The sequence below is a fragment of the Cricetulus griseus genome, chromosome 7 (genome assembly GCF_003668045.3).
Source record: "Cricetulus griseus strain 17A/GY chromosome 7, alternate assembly CriGri-PICRH-1.0, whole genome shotgun sequence".
In the NCBI taxonomy this organism is placed as follows: Eukaryota; Metazoa; Chordata; class Mammalia; order Rodentia; family Cricetidae; genus Cricetulus; species Cricetulus griseus.
Genome location: NC_048600.1, coordinates 83,269,684 through 83,290,602, shown reverse-complemented (window position 1 = coordinate 83,290,602; position 20,919 = coordinate 83,269,684). Strand labels below are relative to the sequence as shown.

The following is a 20,919-nucleotide window of genomic DNA, read 5'->3' as shown; positions in this document are numbered from 1 at the left end:
GGCTCTAACAGTGGCTGTCCTCTCAAGCAGCCCATCTGATTCAAGAGACCATCCCCATGTCCACTGAGAGGCAATGGTCATCGAAAATCCAAGAGTAGACAGTGGGCGTCTTTCCCCCCTTGTCAGATTTGGTGAGAATGTACAAGGAACAGCATCCTGTCCACTAGCGGTGGGTTCCTTGAGGGAGCTGGAAGGCACACTAAACCTCTTGTTATAGTTTGTCTTCCTAAAAGATGACAGACAGGGGCCAACTTGTCTCTATCTCCCTGAGCTCCTGGCTCCTGAAAGGGTTAGATCTTATCAGTAGATAATTAGAAGTCTCAGAGTGCAGGGCTTTAGAAAGGGAAGACTAGCTTTGATCCAGACCAGAATCAAAGGAGATTATCTTTCAAAGCATTTCAACTATCTCCAAAGGTCTGGGGTCCCTCACACTTACACCCCCCTACTGTATACCAGGGCCTGGAGGAGGATCTGGGCTACCTAGTGGGTGACTGTCTGATCGCAGCTGCCTTCTTGTCCTACATGGGACCCTTTTTGACCAACTACCGGGATGAGATTGTCAATCAAATCTGGATCAAGAAGGTGAGAAGAGCCCAGGTGTGAAAAGGGAGCACTAGGGGTATGCTCGGGAAGAGGTGCAAGCAAGAGGCAGAACTGCTCAACTCCTGCTGAGTCTGAGGGTTCTTCTCCCCCCAGATCCGGTCGCTTCAGGTTCCCTGTTCACCTCGCTTTGCCATTGATAGCTTTCTGTCCAACCCTACCAAAGTTCGGGACTGGAACATCCAGGGCTTGCCCTCAGATGCCTTCTCCACGGAGAATGGCATCATTGTCACCAGGGGCAACAGGTGAGAACAGTTAGGGGTGTGAGAGGCAGAAGAGGAGCAGGGCCTGTCTTCTGACTGAGGCTTTCCCTCTCAGGTGGGCCCTCATGATTGATCCTCAGGCCCAAGCCCTCAAGTGGATTAAGAACATGGAAGGAAACCAGGTACTAGGTGGGGCAGTGGTTTGGGTTGCCCCTGGAGTCTCCCAAGCCTAGTTTCTTCTCAAGGTCCTGTTCTTAGCTATTGTGTTCCTCCAAGCTGCTTCCATCCATCTCCTTGCTCTCTAGGGCCTTAAGGTCATCGACCTGCAGATGCTCGATTACCTTCGAATTCTAGAAAATGCCATCCAGTTTGGATTTCCAGTGCTACTTCAGAATGTGCCGGAATATCTGGACCCCACACTCAACCCAGTGCTCAACAAATCTGTAGCTCGAATTGGTCAGAGCCTAGGCTTGTTGTGGGCTGATCCTGAAGACTACCCAAGTAGCATACTAGGGTGGAAAGGGAGCTCTTGATCTGTGTCCCCATGAATTAGGCCTCAGTGAAGCCTGTAGGGCGGGTTGAGTTAGTGGGGACTGGGTCAGCCCTCACCTGTAATATGAGACTCTTGCCCTTGATGCTTTGTGAGCACAGGTGGCCGGTTGTTAATGCGCATTGGTGACAAGGAGGTGGAATACAATCCCAATTTCCGTTTCTACCTCACCACAAAGCTCTCCAACCCCCACTATAGCCCAGAGACCTCGGCTAAGACCACCATTGTCAACTTTGCTGTCAAGGAGCAGGTAGGTAAGGGCTGGTGTGAGGGTGAAGCTGGATAGGCTTCAGTCTGTAACAAACACAAGGAAAAAGCCAAGCTTGAGCTGGGGGTTGGGAGGTCTAAAAGGGTGGCAGGTGAGGGACCACAGGCATGGGACCCTCACTCTGAGTCTGGGCCTTCTCAGGGCCTGGAAGCCCAACTGCTGGGCATTGTGGTTCGGAAGGAGCGTCCCGAGCTGGAGGAGCAGAAGGATTCGCTGGTCATCAACATTGCCGCTGGGAAGAGAAAGCTCAAAGAACTTGAGGATGAGATCCTCCGGTGAGTATGTCATCCTCATCCCCACACCACCCCAACCCCACCCACCAGGCCTGCTCCCAATAGGCATCCAACCAGTCTACTCACTGGTGCAACTGGTACCCTACAGAGCCAACAAGAGTCCTTTCCCTCCAGTCTTCCAAACGCCTTAATCCATGTGTCTCTTGGCTTCCTCCTAGTTTGCTGAATGAGGCCACAGGTTCTCTGCTAGATGATGTGCAGCTGGTGAACACCCTTCAGACATCCAAGATAACAGCCTCTGAGGTGACAGAGCAACTAGAGACCAGTGAGACCACAGAGATCAACATTGACTTGGCCAGAGAGGTAAACTTCTGTACCCTCCAGTCTGGTCCCTGACCAGCTACCAAGAAACAAGTAAGATCATGCTGACTTGAGACCCTTTCCTTCCTGAGCTGTGGCCCTGACTCTTATGGACCCCTACAGGCTTACCGTCCGTGTGCCCAGCGGGCTTCAGTGCTGTTCTTCGTGCTCAATGACATGGGTCGCATTGACCCCATGTACCAGTTCTCGCTGGATGCCTACATCGGCCTCTTTGTACTCAGCATTGACAAGAGCCATCGAAGCACTAAGCTGGAGGACCGCATTGAATATCTGAACGACTATCATACCTATGCTGTCTACAGGTCTGATGGCCATGCACAAGGCAGGGGATCAAGTGGCTGGCTGAAACCTCCCTAGTTCCATGAGACACAGTGCCACTCTGGTGGGGGAGTTAAATACAGATTGGGAGTGGGCTGGGAAATTGCTCAGTGAGTAAATTGCTTGCTGCGCAAGCAGGAAGGCTTGAATTCAGATCCTGTGCTCCCACATCAAAAGTTGGGTATAGTGGTGTGTGCCTGTAATCCCAGCACTATGGAGGTAAGACAAGATCCCTGAAACTTTCCAGGCAGCAGGTCTAGCTGAATTGATGGAGTTCTAGGTTCAGTGAGAGATCCTGCCTCAAAAAATGAAGTGGACAGCAGTTGAAGGAAGTCATTCACCCTCCACATGCATTGTGCATACGTGCCATCCACCCATCCACATATGAGCATGTTCACAGCGCCACACACAGCCACACAGCCACACACACAGAGATCAGGATTCAGGTTTGGGTCAGGGTCTGTGATTCTATCTCTAATAAGCTTCTTGGGAGCTGTAGATCCTGATCTATGGAATGTCTTTTGTTGTTTTAAAAACCTACATTCATTTATTAATTACTTTATAGTGGGTGGCACTCACATATGTGCCATGGCAAGTTTGTGAAGATCAGAGGACAAATTGCAAGAGTCCATTCTCTCCTTCCAGTTTATGGGCTCCAGGGATCAAATTTGGGCCACCAGGCTTGGCAGCAAGCTCCTTTACCTGCTGAGCCATCATGCCATTCCTATGGTTCACACTTTGAACAGCACCTGACTTCTCTCTCTCTCTCTCTCTCTCTCTCTCTCTCTCTCTCTCTCTCTCTCTCTCTCTCTTTAGCATCTGACTTCTCTACCTGGACTTCCCTACAGACCCCTCAAGTCCTGCTTATTTCAGATAAACTTTGTGATCTGCCTTCTTCTGCCAGAGCCCTCATCCCTAAATGGCACACCCACTAACCCCATCACTCACATCAGCAACTTGGAGTTACTCTTTATTCTCCCAGCTCCATTGGTTGCTGGGTTCTGCTTATGTCTATTTCTGATCACTTCTCCCTCCCCGTTGTCTCCTGACCACCAGGGCTGGGCCTTAGTGCATATTTTCACATGGATGGCTCTACGTTCCCCTCATGGGTTCCCCTGCTGCTGTGTCTCTCCTAGTGTGTTCTCCAGTTGCTGGTGTCAGACTTCCAGACATAAACCTTGTTGCCCCTTCAGTGTGTTAGACCCCCGGAAAACTCAGGCCTCCTGGGTCTCAGCCCAGGACCGCAGTCACCCTAATCACCAGGCAGATTTGAAAACTTGCTGCAAACTGCATGAGGCTTTATTGTTTAACGAGCTAACCCCATGTTAGCTCAGGTCTTTCACCCACCCGCCATGGCAGATGGCTAGCAAAGACAGCTCGAACTGGCTGCAGAGAGATCTTGTAGGGCAGCGTAAGGGGAGTGTCTAGGGGTACGCACAGGCTCAGGATTGGTGTGCCTCCAGGCTTGGAGGGCTTGCCCTGTGTTGATTGGCCAACTGGTTGTTATGGCCCATAGGCCCTCCCAGGGTGGTTGCTTTGCTCTGTGTGTCATTGTTGTGCACTTGTCTGTAAAGCACACCCAGAGCCGTAAAGCATAGCGCCACCAGCTAACTTCTGATTGGTCCCTTGTCACGAGGCAGGCACCTAACCTCTAGTGACCAAGGCAAGGTCAGAAAAGCACGTGTTCGGCTGTTATGGCTGCCAAAATGGGGAGCTGGTCCCTTCAAGTGGTTGTCATATCTTGAATGATCCCCAAAGCCCACCTGCCCCTGCTTCATGCCAGCTGCCTGGGCAGCACTGTTGACTTTCACCCCAAGTCCTTTTCCCCTGGCATTCATGATGCTGTGTGTTGTCCCTGAAACACCCAATTCCCCCTTCTCCCTGCCTTTGGATAGTCCCCACACACATCATGGCACCTGCTCTCAAGATCTTTATTTTATGTGCATTGGTGTTTTGCCTACATTTGTGCCTATGTGAGGGTGTCAGGTTCCCCTGGAACTAGACTTATAGAAAGTTGTGAGCTGCCATGTGGGTGCTGGGAATCAAACCTGGGTCCTTTGAAAGGGCAATGAGTGCTTAACCATCGAGCCAGCCATCTCTCCAGCCCCTCCCAGGATGTTTCTAAGGGAACGAGGCACAGCAGGACAGTGTGCCTCACATTCCCTCGATGCCACTCCCACCTCCGTGTAGGACTCACTGTGGCTTATCTTGACTTCCTCTAGGACCCCATATCACAGCATATGTCCTTTCTGCTGGGCCATGACTTCCTCAAGGACAGAGACTGTAGTTTACTTATCTTCAGGACTACTGAGTGTCCAGCAAGATAGGGAATAAGCAATGCTTTGTTTTTTAATGGAACTGAATGCCTAGTTACCGGTGAACTCCAGGACAATTATGTCAGTCTCTCAAGGTCCCTGAGTCCTTGGTCGTTTCCAGGAGGTTTGGGTTAGATGCTGACTACAGTCCTTCTGTGTGTGACCTTTACACAGTGAGTGTAAGGCAGCTCACCCCATGTCACCCCATTCCTCCATCTCCTTTGTGCTTCTCTCCTAGGTATACCTGCCGTACCCTCTTTGAGCGCCACAAACTACTGTTCAGTTTTCACATGTGTGCCAAAATCCTGGAAACTTCTGGAAAGCTCAACATGGACGAATACAACTTCTTTCTTCGTGGGGGTGTGGTGAGTTGGTCAGCATGGCAGTCAAAGGTGGATGGAAGCAGTTGTGATGAGGACTCCAGATTCAGCAGTGCCTCTAAGGCTTCGCTAAGTGATCTGAGGAAAAACCATGCTAGGAACAGGTTACAGTTAGCACCCTGGGGGGTGTGGGGCTGGCTCACTGTCTGATTCCTGGTCATTGGCACACCTCTTACCTATGACCCACGAATACTTGGTTCTCTCACAAAAAGAAAAGAAAAGAAATAAAGAAAAAGTCAGCTGAGAGCCAGGTGGTAGTGGCACACTACCCAGTAGTAGTGCCTTCAATCCCAGTACTTGGGAAACAGAGGCAGGTGGAGCTCTGTGAGTTTGAAGCCAGCCTGGTCTAGTACTGCCCAGGCTACATAAAGAAACTCTGTCTCAAAAAACAGACAAGGAAAAAAAAAAAAAGTCAGGTGAGGCCACCTGTACTTGTAACTCCAGCATGGGGGTGAAGGACAGATGGGGTCCTGGGAGTTTACTATCCAGCTGTCCTAGCCTAATTGGCAAGCTTCCCACAGGGAGAGATAATTGTCTCAAGAGAATGCTAGAGGGAGACACCCAACATCATTCTCTGGTCTCCCTTATGCTTGCACGCTCACATGCATGCACCACAGACACACATACCACACACATACCTGTGCACACATACCAAGGAAAAAAGTTCCAAGTTGTGATTTAAAAGAATGACTATATGAACAGAGTGGAGCAGTTAAGTAAGGAGTCTACCTTGAGTAGCTTTGGAGCTGTTTCTGCCACTAAACCACCAGAGGGCACCAGCTTCCTAAACTTCAACTATTATGGGCTCAGTAATACACCACCCCCATCCCTATCTAGGCCTCAGGAAAGGTGGCTTCGCATCCATCTTGGATTCCTGTATCCATCTCTTTATTCAGCATTCATTCTGTTTCATACAAGACCAACACTGGAGATACACGCAGGCATGCGCGCGCGCGCACACACACACACACACACACACACACACACACACACACACACACAGACAGGTGGGGGAGATGACTTAAAATATCATGTTTTATTTTTAATTAAAACATAGCAATTATACAGTTATTTTGGCTATAGTGTGACTTTTTTTTAATCTAAAAATTTAAGACTCTTTATAGCTCAGGCTAGCCTAAAACTCATTCTATAGTTCAGGCTAGCCTTGAATTCCTGGTAGTTCTTTTGTCTCAGCCTGGGTACTTTGGTGACGGGCACCATGTCTGGCTTACTATGAGGCATTTAAATACGCACGCGAGCGTGCATGCGTGTGCGTGTGCGTGTGCGTGTGCGTGTGCGTGCGTGTGTGTGTGTGTGTGTGTGTGTGTGTGTAAAATGATAATATCGGGGTAGTTGGCATAGCTGTTACAACAAACATCTGTCATTTTTTTTTTGTTGTCGTTTTGTTTTAGGAATGTTTAGAATCAGTAACTCTTTTGTTGTTGTTTTGTTTTTGAGACAGGGTTTCTCTGGTGTAGCCCTGGCTGTCTGGTGTAGATCAGGCTGACCTCGAACTCACAGAGATCCACCTGCCTGTGCCTCCCAAGTGCTGGGACTGAAGTCGTGGGCCACCATGCCCAGTTCAGTAACTCTTCTTTCTTTCGAGGATCCAGGCATCTTTCTTCTCTCTTCTTTTCCCAAGGTTCTGGATCGGGAAGGCCAAATGGACAACCCATGTACTAGTTGGCTAGCAGATGCCTACTGGGATAACATCACAGAGCTGGACAAACTGACCAACTTCCACGGACTCATGAACTCCTTTGAGCAGTACCCTCGGGACTGGCACCTGTGGTATACCAACTCTGGCCCTGAGAAGGCCATGCTGCCAGGTGCCCAGCCTCTGCCTCCCTACAGCCTGTCTGTCCTTCCCTTTATACCCTGCCCCTACCCCAGCTCCCCTCACAAAGGCAGCCCTGGAGGTCTCCCTGGGCTCAGATTTTCTCCAGGCTCACTCTGAGGGCAGTTGTTTGCGTGTCTCCAGGTGAGTGGGAAAATGCCTGCAATGAGATGCAGAGGATGCTGATCGTCCGCTCCCTGCGCCAGGACCGTGTGTCCTTCTGTGTTACTTCTTTCATTGTCTCCAACCTTGGCTCTCGATTCATTGAACCGCCTGTGCTAAACATGAAATTGGTCAGTGGCTCTGCCTTTTTGCGCAACGCCCTGCTGTAGCCTCCCCCACCCCCTGTTCTGAGACCAATCCTTGTGCTTCCAGGTGATGGAGGATTCTACCCCACGGTCCCCACTGGTATTCATCCTGTCTCCCGGCGTGGACCCCACCAGTGCTCTGCTTCAGCTGGCAGAAAACACAGGCATGGCCCAGCGCTTCCATGCCCTGTCCCTGGGCCAGGGCCAGGCTCCCATTGCTGCTCGTCTCCTACGAGATGGTGTGAAACAGGGTTAGTAACTGTCTTAGCTACTGTTGCAGTGATGAAACACCATGTCCAAAAGCAACTTGGGGAGGAAAGGGTTTATGTCACTCACAGTTCCATACAACAAGTTTATCATCAAAAGCATCGAGGGCAGGAACTCATACAGGGCAGGAACCTGGAGGCAGGAGCTGATGCAGAGGCCATCTGGGGTGCTGCTTACTGGCTTGCTCAGAACCCAGGACCACCAGCCCAGAGGTAGTCCCACTCGGCCCTCCCCCATCAATATTTAAGAAAATTCCCCACAGGCTTGCTTACAGCCTGATTTTATTTTCACAACTGAGGCTCCCTTCTCTCTGATGATTCTAGCTTGTGTCAAGTTGACATAAAACTAGCCAGCACAGCATCCATCTCCTTCCACTACTCAGCCCCAGTCACCTTCCCCAGAACCTCCAACCTCAACCCCATTACTGGGATTGCGGTTCCAGTTTTTCAGAAACCCCAGAAGTAACACTTGACATATGACACCAACCCCGTTGCCACCAAGTACAAAGTGTGTGGGTCAGAAAGCTTGAGGAACTATTCCCGTTGTCCCTGGCACCTCCTTGCAGGACACTGGGTGTTCCTGGCAAACTGCCACCTGTCACTGTCGTGGATGCCGAATCTGGACAAGCTGGTGGAGCAACTGCAGGTGGAGGACCCTCACCCTTCCTTCCGTCTCTGGCTCAGCTCTAGTCCTCACCCAGACTTCCCAATCTCCATCCTGCAGGCCAGCATCAAGATGACCACAGAGCCACCAAAGGTACGGTGGCCACAGAGCCAGCGTTACTTGTGGTGGCAGCTCAGCTTGCCTTTCTTCTCCTTGGTACCGAAGGCAGGCCCCAGCCTTAATGATAACACACCTTTTGTTGACTTTGGTTGTTTTTGTAAAGAAAAAAACAAAAAACAAAAACCCTCCACCTCTCTTCTGTGTGGCAACGTAAATAACATTTCTGAGTGATTGCTATATGCCAACCTCCAGTCTAACACCATTATCAACTCATTTCACACTCACCCATCAGGTAAGAGCTGCTACTCTTACTTTCCAGGCAGGACACTGAGCCCCAAAGAATAAGTCAGCACCCAGAGGCACACTCTGGGTGTGAATTCCTGTATCCATCCTATCACATCAAGGAAACTCCTGCCTCCTGGGATAGCTTTGTCTTCTCAAGTTCATACCACATAGTTCCTCAGCCTCATTCTCCCTCCTTTCTTCCAGCTCTCTTGAGAGTCTCATCTCTAATTTCACGGGTTCATGGCTGAATCCAGTGATAACTGAATATAGCAACACTGACCCTTTAAGATCTGTTCTTGTCACAGCATTCTCATACCCACAGACCCCCACGTAAGCTACTTGGAAGGGTGTGTTGTTTGTTATGATAGGACTCGGGGCCTCGCAAGGAAATTGCTGTGCTATTGAGCTACTGAGATACATGCCCAGCTGTTGGTTGGTTGAGACTGGGTTTTGCTGTGTAGCCCAGGCTGGCCTCAAACTTGCTATCATATTGCCTCAGACGCATAGGTACTGGGATTTCAGGTGGGTGAAGCTACTGCCATGCCTGGTTTGCTTATTTTGGTAGCTTTTTTATTGCTCTTAGTTTGAGATCAAGATTCTTTTTTTTTTTTTTTGCCAATGTATATAAAACAAAAAACAAAACAAAACAAAACAAAACCCCATAGAGACACGGCTGAAGAAATGGCTCAGTGGTTAAGAACATTGACTGCTTCATTCCCAGCACTCACATGGTGGCTCACAACCAGTCCTAGGGGACCCAACACCCTCTTCTGGCTTGCATAGGCACTGCATGCATGTGGCACACATACATACATGTAGGCATACATACACATAAAATAAAAATAAGGCACTGGCGGGTGGTGGTACATACCTTTGATCCCAGCTTCCTGGGTGGGGTGGGGGATTCCACCCCTAGGCCAGGGAAGAAATAAAAAGTTGACGTTTATTTAAAAATGAGACAGGGTCAGCCAGGTGGTGGCACACGCCTTTAATCCCAGTACTTGGGAGGCAGAAGCAATTGGATCTTGCTGAGTTCGAGGCCAGCCTGGTCCTTGGGGGGAGGGGTCTCATGTAGTTTAGACTGATCTTGAACTCACTATATAACTAAAGATAACAATGAATTCCTGATCCTCCTGCCTCTACCCCCCAAATGTGCTCCCCTAGGTGTGTGGCCAGGAGTGTTTTAGGCTCATTTTTTTCTGCCATCAAAAGTATTTTCTCTCTCTCTCTCTCTCTCTCTCTCTCTCTCTCTCTCTCTCTCTCTATCTCTATCTCTATCTCTCTCATCCTGGCTCTTGCTCTGGAGACCAGGCTGGCCTTGAACTCACAGAGATCCGCCTGCCTCTGCCTCCCCAGTGCTGGGATTATCCCCAGTGCTGGGATTAAAGGCGTGTGCCACCAACGCCCAGCTTTTTTCCGTATCTTTGAGACAGCGTTTCTTTGTGTAGCCCTAGCTGTCCTGGAACTCACTTTGTAGACCAGGCTGGTCTCACTGAGATCTGCCTTCCTCTGCCTCTCAAGTGCTGGGATTAAAGGCGTGCAACACCACTGCCTGGCTTGTACATATTTTTTAAATGTCAAATATTTTATAAATCTGTCACCCATATAATAAAAATACTGCCCTCCCTTTTTGAACAAGACTGGGAATTGAACTCAGAACCAGAACATGCTAGATGCACACTCTACCATTGAGCTGTCCACTTCAGTATCTTTTATTTTTAAACATTTGTTTATTTATTTTGTGTGTATGGGGGAGAATGCTTATGCTGTGGTGTGGCATGAATTTTAATGCCATAAGATAATGACAGTGCAAAAGTCAGTTTTATCTTCCACTATGTGGGTACCCCCCAACACAGGGTTTCTCTGTAGCTCTGGAGGCTGTACTGGAACTCACTCTGTAGACCAGGCTGGCCTCAAACTCACAGAGATTCACCTACCTCTGCCTCTCGAGTGCTGGGATTAAAGGCGAGTGCCTCCACTGCCTGGCTCCACCATGTGGGTTCTAATTTTGAATTCAGGTCATTAGCTTGGTGCTAAGTATCTTTACCCACTGAACCATCTTTCATTCTCTTTTCTTTGAAAACTCATTTCTTGGGCCAGCATCAGTGCTCATAAGTGCCTATGAGAAGTTTCCAAGAAAGCCTCCTTGCTGCAGATGTTGGTCCTCCCCGACATCTGCTAAACCTAATGAGAATAGTTCAAGGTGATTTCTTGACATGTGCGATGGCTCCGTGGGGAAAGGCATTTTGCTGCCAGACCTGGTCACTTAAATTTAATCCCCTGGACCAACATGATGGATGGAGAAAATAAACTCCCTTAAACTGTCCTCTGACATCCACACCTCAGACACCCCTGTCTCTGAAATGACTTTGAACTCCCCATCTTCCTGCCTCTACTTACTGAATGCTGGGGTTACAGGCCTAGAGTACCAACACCTCCCAGTCTATGCCGTGCTGGAGAATACCTATAATCTTAGTACTCAGGAAACAGACAAAGGATTTCTGTAAATTCAAGGCCAGCCTAAGTGACAGAAGAGGTCTTAGCTAGGCGGTGGCGGTGCACGCCTTTAATCCATTGCATTCGAGAGGCAGAAGCAGGTGAATCTGAGTTTGAGGACAGCCTAGTCTATAGAATGATTTCTAGGATAGCCAGGGCTACACACAGAAACCCTGACTCGAAAAACCAAAAACCAAGACAAAAACAAAAAAATCCCAAAAGTCCAAAACAAAAGAAAAAAAGGTTCTGTCTTAAAAAGCAAAAATAAAACAAGAAGGGAACCTAGGGGACTGTAGAAATGACTCGGCAGTTAAGGACACTTGTTGCTCTTGCAGAGGACTTGGGTTCAGTTCCCATCACCTACGTGGTGGCTCACAACCATCCTAACTCCAGTGCCAGGAGACCTGATACCACTTCTGACCTCCATAGGCACCACGAAGGCATGTGGTGTGCATATATTCATGCAGACAAAGCATTCACATATGAAATGAAATAAAGCTTTTAAAAATATAAAGAGAGGGAGAAAGAGAACATTAGCTTTTTTGGAAACATTTCTTTTTATTTATTTATTTATTATGTATACAACATTCTGCTTCCATGTATATCTGCACACCAGAAGAGGGCATCAGGTCTCATAACGGATGGTTGTGAGCCACCATGTAGTTGCTGGGAATTGAACTCAGGACCTCTGGAAGAGCAGTCAGTGCTCTTAACCTCTGAGCAATCTCTCCAACCCTGGAAACATTTCTTTAAAGTGTCTTTTCTCACTAATCTATCTAGTGACATGTTTTTGGGGTGTCTTTTTTTTTCTTTTCCTTCTTTTCTCCTCCTACCTTGGTCTCCCAAGTGTACCCACAGACTTGCAATTCCATACATTTCAAAGAAAAAAAATTCTCAGTTTCTGTGGACTGACAGTATAGGTCAATGGTAGAATATTTTCCTGGCTTGAACAAGGCTTTGACGTTCATTGCCCCGCATTGAAATAAAACAAAACAAATGTCAATGAGAAACTAACTATAGGTATATACTTCTGTCTTCATTCATATTTTCTGGCACTTGCAAATTGAATTGGTCCATTCCTGGAGGGCATCATGGTTGAGAGACTCAAACATGGAGACAGGGTTGGGTGCTATGGCATATATCTGTAATCCTATCACTATAGAGGAGGAGGCAGGAGGAGATCTGTGCATTCCAGGTCCACCTAATCTACATAGGAATTCCAGGCCAGCCAGAGCTACACAATGAGAACTTGTCTCCAGACATGGGAGGGAGTGGCTGAGGATATAGCCCAGTGGCAGAATGATTGCCTCACATGTTAAGGCTCAAGGTTCAATGTCCAGTACTACCCACCAAAATAAATAATAAATGGTGTGTGGGAGAAGGATTACCAGTAGCATATGCAGTAGCTACCGAGAGGTACCCACCCTGTGAATGAGTATAATATTGGCATGCAGATCAGAGTCTAGTACTGGGCTTCCACTCACTCCTTCAGCCAGGGCCCCTTCCACAACTGCCCCTCCACAATGCTGCTGGCAGCAGAGTCAAGCACGACAAATGTCGCCCTGTACTGCGTTGTCCTCAGGGTCTAAAGGCCAACATGACACGTCTGTATCAACTGTTGACGGAAGCACAGTTTACTCGCTGCTCCAAACCTGCCAAGTATAAGAAGCTGCTTTTTGGCCTCTGTTTCTTCCACTCTATATTACTTGAGCGCAAAAAGTTTTTACAGCTTGGCTGGAATATCATCTATGGCTTCAATGACTCTGACTTCGAGGTTTGTGCTAACCAGGGGTCTCCCATGGCAGCCCTTTCTTCTCATACTTCTTTCTCCTTGGCTCTTTTGAGGGAATGTTGGCTGCCAGAAAGCTGATGTTAAAGCCCCATTGGGAGAGTTCTTGCCATAACTGTATGGGGCTGGGGGCTTGGGTTGGGACCACACACAGGTGTCAGAGAACCTCCTGAGCCTCTATTTGGATGAGTATGAGGAGACACCCTGGGACGCACTGAAGTACCTCATTGCCGGCGTCAACTATGGTGGGCATGTCACAGATGACTGGGATCGGCGTCTACTCACCACCTACATCAATGATTATTTCTGTGACCAGAGTCTAACAACTCCCATGTACCGGTGAGGGAGGTAGCATTGAGGAAGGGGTAGAGGAATATAAACAGACTAGGGGACTGGATCGAGTGGTGTGTGTGTGTGTGGGGGGGTGTGTGTGTGTGGTGTGTGTGTGTGTGGTGTGTGTGTGTGTGTGTGTGTGGTGTGTGTGTGTGGTGTGTGTGTGTGTGTGTGTGTGTGTGTGTGTGTGTGTGTGTGTGTGTGTGTGTGTGTGTGTGTGTGTGTGTGTGTGTGTGTTGTAGAGACTAGGAGGTTGGGAGAAGATGGAAATTGTGGAATTGGGAGGGAGAGCAAGAGCCATGACTTAGACAAATGGGAAAGCATTGAGATTGGGGTCTGGGCTTGACACTGAAGCCCTTCAAGTTCTGCAATGTGGTAATTCTCTGCTATGGCTGCCCAGGTTGTCTGTACTGGACACTTATTTCATCCCGAAGGATGGGGGTATGGCCGCTTACAAAGAATATATCAGCTTGCTGCCCAGCATGGATCCCCCCGAGGCCTTTGGGCAGCACCCCAATGCTGATGTGGCCTCCCAGATCACTGAGGCTCGGACCCTCTTTGAGACTCTGCTTTCCTTGCAACCCCAAATCACACCCACCAGAGTTGGTGGCCAGAGCCGAGAAGAGAAGGTAGGAACAGAGGTTGCCCTGTGGGATGGAGGATGCTGAGGAAGGGCAGCCGACACCAAGCTCCTGTCTCCTCAGGTCCTTGAGTTAGCTGCTGACGTGAAGCAGAAGATCCCTGAGATGATCGACTATGAGGGGACCCGAAAGTTGTTGGCTCTTGACCCCTCCCCACTCAATGTGGTCCTCCTGCAGGAGATCCAGAGATACAACAAGCTGATGAGGACCATCCTGTAAGATGAAAGGAGCACTGTAGAATGTGGGAGGGAAGGAGAAAGGCTGGGGTGGTTCTCCTAGACCAAAACCTCTTTAACCAATTCATTCCACCCAGGTTATCCCTGACAGACTTAGAGAAGGGCATCCAGGGGCTCATCGTCATGTCAACAAGCCTGGAAGAGATTTTCAACTGCATCTTTGATGCCCATGTTCCTCCACTCTGGGGAAAGGCAAGATCCTGCCACCGTCAATCCTAACCTGGAACCTCTTTCTTCACTTCGTTCTCAAGAGGCATATAGCAGCCTTTAGAGAACCCGGGGTTCCAATCTAGACAGGTTCAAGGTGTTGACATCTGGCTCTGCGGAACTTATTAATGTATAAAATGCATTCACATTAACTTCTATTTCAAAGACCTCCCCCCGCCCCCAGGACTGTACATAGTACTCAATAGGTACCCGCTTATTACAGAGCAAGCATCCCTAATCCAAACATCTGAAATCTGGAACATTCTGAGTGGCAAACATGATGCTCAATAGGTTTCAGTTATCAACCGAAACTGAGATTGGGGTCTGGGCTTGACACCGAAGCCCTTCAAGTTCTGCAACTCACACACACACACACACACACACACACACACACACACACACACACCACACATTCACACTCACACACACACACACACACACCCCACTCGATCCAGTCCCCTAGTCTGTTTATATTCCTCTACCCCTTCCTCAGTGCTACCTCCCTCACCGGTACATGGGAGTTGTTAGATAGACTCTGGTCACAGAAATAATCATTGATGTAGGTGGTGAGTAGGCGCCGATCCAGTAGTTGTAGGCAAATAAATATTCCACACACACCCCAGAAACCAATGAGAAATCTGAGACACCTCTGGCCCTAAGCATTTTGGGTAAAGGATAATCTGTAGTGATAGTATTTTTTTTTTTTTTTTTTGGTTTTTTGAGATAGGATTTCTCTGTGTAGCTTTGGAGCCTTATCCTGGCACTCACTCTGGAGACCAGGCTAGCCTCGAACTCACAGAGATCTGCCTGCCTCTGCCTCCCGAGTGCTGGGATTAAAGGCATGCGCCACCAACGCCTGGCTGATGGTATTGTTATTAACGAGTAGTCGTTATTGTATGCTTTTCTCTTGGGAGTTAATTTTTGGTACCAGCAGGAGCTGATTCTGCATGGTCCTTGTAGAGCTGGCCCTAGGTGTTCTTAATGAGGACGTGAAAACATCACGGAACAAGCAAACCCATCCTCTCTCAGGCATATCCCTCCCAAAAGCCTTTGGCTTCATGGACCCGGGACCTGGCTGTGCGTGTGGAACAGTTTGAGCTGTGGGCCAGTCGAGCCCACCCTCCTGTTATCTTCTGGCTGTCTGGCTTCACTTTCCCCACTGGCTTCCTCACTGCTGTGCTGCAGGCTTCTGCTCGCCAAAACAATGTGAGCAGTCTGTATGGTGGGATGGGGATGTGTTTTTTGTCCTTGGGGGGGGGGCATCTCTCATTGTCACCTTCACCTCGCAGATTTCGGTGGACTGTCTCTCTTGGGAGTTCATAGTTTCCACTGTGGATGACAGCAACCTGGTGTATCCACCTAAGGTGGGAGTCAGAAGCTTGGGCATCTGAGCAAAAAGTCAGGTGGAGGAGGAAAATGGAAGAAAAAGTGGGAAGAGAACGGCGTTAGAGAATAGGGGAGTTAGGTCAACAACTAACTGACAACGTTGGATCTACATTTCCGCTAAATCTGTATCTCTCCCCAGGATGGTGTCTGGGTTCGGGGCCTGTACCTAGAGGGTGCTGGCTGGGACCGGAAGAATTCTTGTCTAGTGGAGGCAGAGCCCATGCAACTGGTCTTCCTCATGCCCACCATCCACTTCCGTCCAGCAGAGAGCCGCAAGAAAAGTGCCAAGGGTGGGAAACTGTCCCCATCCCTTGTCCAGTTTTCAAATGCACCTGCCTTGATCTTCCGGGTTCCAGAATCTGACGGTCCTTTCCTTTACCCTAGGCATGTACTCCTGTCCCTGCTATTACTATCCCAACCGGGCAGGCAGCACAGATCGGGCCTCCTTTGTCATAGGCATCGATCTCCGATCTGGAGCCATGACATCTGATCACTGGATTAAGAGGGGCACTGCTCTACTGATGAGTCTGGACAACTGATGAGCATCCCCGCTTCCTGCCGTAGAGGGTCGGGAGCCCTAAGACTTTGACCTAAAGCTGGATCTCCGGCTTTAATCTTAGCTGAATCTAGCATATAATGGCGCCCTGAAGGTACCCAGTGGCGCTAGCCGTAAAGGTGTAAGACTAAGTATTGGAGCTCAGCACAGTAAAACACGTGCAAACCCAAGATCCAAAGTCTCTCAATGGAATGGTGGTGATTTTGTGTGTGTTGGGGGTGGAGGAAACCGGAGGAGAGAAGCTGGGATTTACTTGTGGGTAGGAGCTGCTACAGCAAGAAGGGAGACAGGGAAGTGGGTGGCCTCTAGAGGGCGGGAGGCGTGGCCTTGAACTACTCGCCCACTTGACCTAAAGGGGTGTGACTAAGTCTCGGGGGAAGGGCTTGAGCAGGCGGGGAGGAGCTTTCTTTGGAAGGGCGGGGGATCCAAACGGAATAGAGATTTGTCAGGCAAAGGTCCGAAATGGGCTCTTTACACTGCACCGGAAGCCTTGCAATCGTGACTCGGAATCCTTGTCTGACACCAGAGCCGAGGCGAGCAGGACTGAGGGCGGGGCGGAGCGGAGCAGGAGAGAGGGAGTTCAGCGCGAAGGGGCGGGGCCATGATTCGGGGGCGGGGTTGGGGAAGGGGGGCGGGTACGGGTGTTTGTGTTGGAAAATCAAACTGCGCCACGGGGTGGAGCGGCCCCCCCAGTCCCTATCTGGGAGAGGGGGGGCCCGCTCGACCCCCAGGAGGTCTTGCGGATCTTGAATATCTGGGACCCCCAGAACCAGGTAATGGGGACCCGCAGGAGCTTTTGCAAAGAAGGAAGCCATCTCCGTGCAGGGGGCGGGACGTCAGACCCTGGAGGGGCCTGGCTAGGGATGGGCATTTGGGCAAAGTTGGGGCGTAGGACATCCAGGTCTCCCAGAATTGAATAAGGCAAAGGTATCAGAAAAACTGGTCTTGGTTCCAAAGGTCAAGAGGGCCTGAAAGTACTCCCAGTCCCCTTTGGGATGGGGACTTACACTAGGGCGGGGCTCAGCAATCCTGTGGAACAGGACTCCAGGGCAGTTTACAGTTAGGTCTAAGGCTAGGCGAAGGCCCATTGAAATCAGACGCGATCAGGCACAGTGAGCCTCCAGTTACGGGCTACTTGAAGGCTCCTTCCAGCTCTTTCCCTGGTGAGATGTGTGTGTATTTTCAACCTTCACTATCCTACCAGGAGCGGTAGCGTTTCCCAGCTCACCCCACCCCACCAGACCCTCTGCTCTCGGCCTCGTCTGGTTGGTTCCCCTAGTCCCCTGTGCTGTCCCCACTTCTCCGTGTTCAGTTCCCTAGCCTTCGCTGGGCTCTGGCCTTGTTTCCGGGCTGAACCTTTTCCACGTAACCACGAGATGGCGAAGATGAGACGCCCACCCGACTTGCCGGTTGGGGGATGGAGTTGTGACCCAGCCTGTAAGAAAGGTGCGCTGAGGTTCTTTGATTTCCTGTCGCCCGTCTGGCACCCACCCCCATCCCCACCCCCGTCCCAGGAAATTGTAAGCATATAGGTAAAGGGCAGAAGCTGGGGACAGGGCTAGATTCTCGGTCTACGCTTTTTCGGCCTAGAATAAACAGTGGTAAAGGGGCATGCGGTGGGCCCCTAAGCTGCAGATCCATTCCGGCCTGTTGTGGCTGGTGACCGTGTCTTGAGGTGGGGGCTGGAGTGTGGGGAAGGTCGAAAGCAGAACACCTAGCCTCCGGGCGATGAGAACCCGAGACAAAGAAAGAGACGCAACGAACCGAGATGCTACAGAAGCGACTCCTTAGTCATCCAGAGTAAGGCAGGACCCAGAAACTAGCTCAGGTCGGATCTCGGTCGCTTGTCTGCGTTGTTTGCTCAGTTGCCAGAGTAACAGGCCAACGAGCGTCCACCGCCAGATTCCCAAACTCTCTGTCCTGCCCAATCCACTGTAGCGGACGTCGCCTACGTCAGGGCTCTAGTGACCAATGGGGAGCTGGCATTATAGAGAGCCTCGGAAGAGGGAGAGAGAGTAGGTGGAAGGAGGGGAGGCGGTGGCTACCCAGGATCTGCACGTGCACTCCCACACGCATCGCTCCCAGTACACCCTCTTCACCGCACGCGCCCAGGCTGTCCCTTGCGCCTGCGCGGCGTGTCGTTTTCCCCCCTCCCCTCGCCTTTGGTCTTCTGTCTGTGTTTGCAAACTAGTCCAGTGCTGCGTATCTCAACCCCTGCGGGCCCAGACGTCTGGGTGGGTCTGCGCTCTTTAGCCGAGAGTCGACTGTTTTATGTCAGTCTCTTGTGGGAAGGCCGGCTACCTGTGTTCCCAACCGCCACCCCAGCTGGCGCCCCAAAGCTCCCAGGTGGGCTGGGCGGAGCTGTGGTTTCCGGGCCCCCTAGGCTCAGTCGCGGCTTTCCCGAGCTCTAGCTTAGTTGTTTCCACAAAAGAAAAGAGGGAGGTGGGTACAAGCACCCATTTCCGAGGCTTCACCCGCCTAGGCCTAGCTGCGGTTAGTGACCCGGCAGGACACTGTGAGAAGCCCCTGGTGATCCAGATGACTTTCTTGGCCAGAGGGTCGTCATGTCCATTTTTTTTTCTTGTGAATTCCTGCTTTTTGAGAGGCAAACGAAATCTTTCCCTCCCATTCCCTAACATTTCCTTCTAGCTCGCTCTTGTGTTCTTTGCACCTCCCTTGGCTCCTTTCGGACTGTCTTGTCTGTCCCTGTCTCCACTTGTCCTTCTCTGCTTCTCCAGAGGGTTATATAACTTCCTCTCGGCGTGTCCTGATTTCAACTCCACAGACTCCGCCCTGGAACAGCACGGGAGGGGCGGGAGAGTTGGGGACCCAGACAGATTCCGGCTGGCGGCCAGCTGGGGCACAGGGGATCCCGCAGATAGCAGACGGAGTCCCTCGGGACCGAGTGCCCTGTCCCTAGTCTCCTGCCCCTAACCAGGGATCAAGTCCAGAAGAAAGAAGGCACAGTATCTCTAAGGGGCGTGTCGGGACAGTCAGAAATGTGGGTTGGGAGGTCAAGGCTGGAGGCGGAGAGGAGGAGGCAGGCGAATGACCGGATTCCCTAGGATTAGTCCTGCTGGGGTTAATATAGATAAAGGCAGGACTCCTGGGTTCCCTCCTTCGTCTCCTTTTGGGGTTCCCAGAATTCCTATAGTTATTTTCCCAGGAAACTTAGCCAGTCAGCGGCTTCTTCGCCCTGGTAGGAGTCAAAGGTCTGTGTTAGAGGTGGCCTGGGATGATGTCACCAGTGCACGTGCCCCGGGACGGTTGCCAGGCAATTCGATCTCCTCCCCTTTCCATTCCCTCCCACCTCGGCCCGGAGTCCCGTTCCATTCCCGTGCCATCTCTTTCCCCTTTCCCTTTCCCTTGGCATTAGCATCCTGCAGGTGGGAAACCCTGGCCTGGAGTTTTGTGAGGGGGAGGGGCGCGGGTGTGGTGTGGTTTAAAAGACTTTGCTCCTTTCCTGGGTTGAGAGAATTCTGGGTCATTTTTTTTTTTTTTCTAGATTGCCAGAGAAAAAGTTCCTCTTAAATTTTCTTTCCCTCCCCACCCCCGCACGCGCCCTTGGAAGAGTCTCCTAGAAGTCTTTTTACTTTCCCACCTGCTGCATGGCCCAGTGTCATGTTGCCCCTTTCCCATCTTTAGTTGAAGTGGGTGTAGTTGCAAGACAGCTGCCCCTAAGAGGAGAGCTGTACGAGGGGGGGCCGGGGGGGATACACACCAGCCCATCCCTGACACTCGCTTCATCTTCTCTCATCAAACTGAGGAAAGTGTTAGGCTGAAAAGTCAAGCTCTTTATCTGTGTAGGTAGGTGGATCAGCTTCTGGCATTGCCCCCTTTTGAGAGAGGAATTGAGTGATATCTATGGCTGCCCTTCTCTATTAAGTCTTGGAGTTGGTGATGGATGGTATTAGTGTCTCCTTTCATATGCCTTAGAACTTGGACTGTCAGCTCAAACCTGGATTCTAATCTCAGCTCTGCGGATAAATGAGACTTGGAAAGGTCATTACCTCTCAGAGCCTCCTATCCTTAATCTGGGACATTTAAATATCAATTCCTATCTTTTAGCCGATGGGAGGGAGTTGTTGAAATAATTTATGCAAAGCACTTAAGCACAGTGATTGGCATAAAATTAATACTGAATGAGTGTCATGAAATACATTATTAAATGATATTAGTTATTATAGTGGGGGGGGACCTATTCTAAGTAGCCATCACTAGGGATTGTGTAGAGAAGCGTGGAGAGTTTTGCTAACTGTTGTGTGTGTGTGGGGTGTGTGTGTTTGTGTGTGTGGGGGGAGTGTTAGGAATTAGCCTCGACTACTTTATGTACCTTATTTGACGTGGGCTTTAGTCAGATTTGTATTTTTTTTTTTTTAGGTTTATTTTTCCCCTCCTAAAAAATAGCTAAGACTATTCCTTTGGCTGTTAAAATAATTATGTTGTGGCTTATGATTTTCAAGCCATACCCTGTTTCCTTCCCATGTTGCTCTCTGGAGCCTTTCATTTTGCAAAGGGACTCCACAGTTTCCCTAGCGGGGACATGGCTAGGCCAAAGGGGTGTGTAAAGGGTTGGGGTGGGTGGGTGGAGAGAGACTAGTGGGGGG

At 50.1% G+C, this 20,919-nt stretch overlaps 1 protein-coding gene across 1 annotated transcript in view; it reads left to right on the top strand.

The window, feature by feature from the left end:
* The window catches only part of Dnah2 (dynein axonemal heavy chain 2), a 109,740-nt gene extending 93,402 nt beyond the window's left edge, over nucleotides 1-16,338 (top strand). Inside the window, exons 63-84 of the mRNA XM_035448122.1 lie at nucleotides 457-582; nucleotides 697-845; nucleotides 919-985; nucleotides 1,109-1,259; nucleotides 1,455-1,603; nucleotides 1,763-1,896; nucleotides 2,073-2,217; nucleotides 2,338-2,537; nucleotides 5,107-5,233; nucleotides 6,891-7,077; nucleotides 7,230-7,378; nucleotides 7,461-7,644; nucleotides 8,226-8,416; nucleotides 12,747-12,938; nucleotides 13,108-13,292; nucleotides 13,687-13,915; nucleotides 13,991-14,142; nucleotides 14,241-14,355; nucleotides 15,400-15,576; nucleotides 15,660-15,734; nucleotides 15,896-16,046; nucleotides 16,141-16,338. Coding sequence (XP_035304013.1) covers nucleotides 457-582; nucleotides 697-845; nucleotides 919-985; nucleotides 1,109-1,259; nucleotides 1,455-1,603; nucleotides 1,763-1,896; nucleotides 2,073-2,217; nucleotides 2,338-2,537; nucleotides 5,107-5,233; nucleotides 6,891-7,077; nucleotides 7,230-7,378; nucleotides 7,461-7,644; nucleotides 8,226-8,416; nucleotides 12,747-12,938; nucleotides 13,108-13,292; nucleotides 13,687-13,915; nucleotides 13,991-14,142; nucleotides 14,241-14,355; nucleotides 15,400-15,576; nucleotides 15,660-15,734; nucleotides 15,896-16,046; nucleotides 16,141-16,295 — 3,390 coding nt within the window. The 3' untranslated portion in view covers nucleotides 16,296-16,338. The remainder of the gene's footprint in view (nucleotides 1-456; nucleotides 583-696; nucleotides 846-918; nucleotides 986-1,108; nucleotides 1,260-1,454; nucleotides 1,604-1,762; nucleotides 1,897-2,072; nucleotides 2,218-2,337; nucleotides 2,538-5,106; nucleotides 5,234-6,890; nucleotides 7,078-7,229; nucleotides 7,379-7,460; nucleotides 7,645-8,225; nucleotides 8,417-12,746; nucleotides 12,939-13,107; nucleotides 13,293-13,686; nucleotides 13,916-13,990; nucleotides 14,143-14,240; nucleotides 14,356-15,399; nucleotides 15,577-15,659; nucleotides 15,735-15,895; nucleotides 16,047-16,140) is intronic.
* Nucleotides 16,339-20,919: the final 4,581 nt, after the last annotated feature.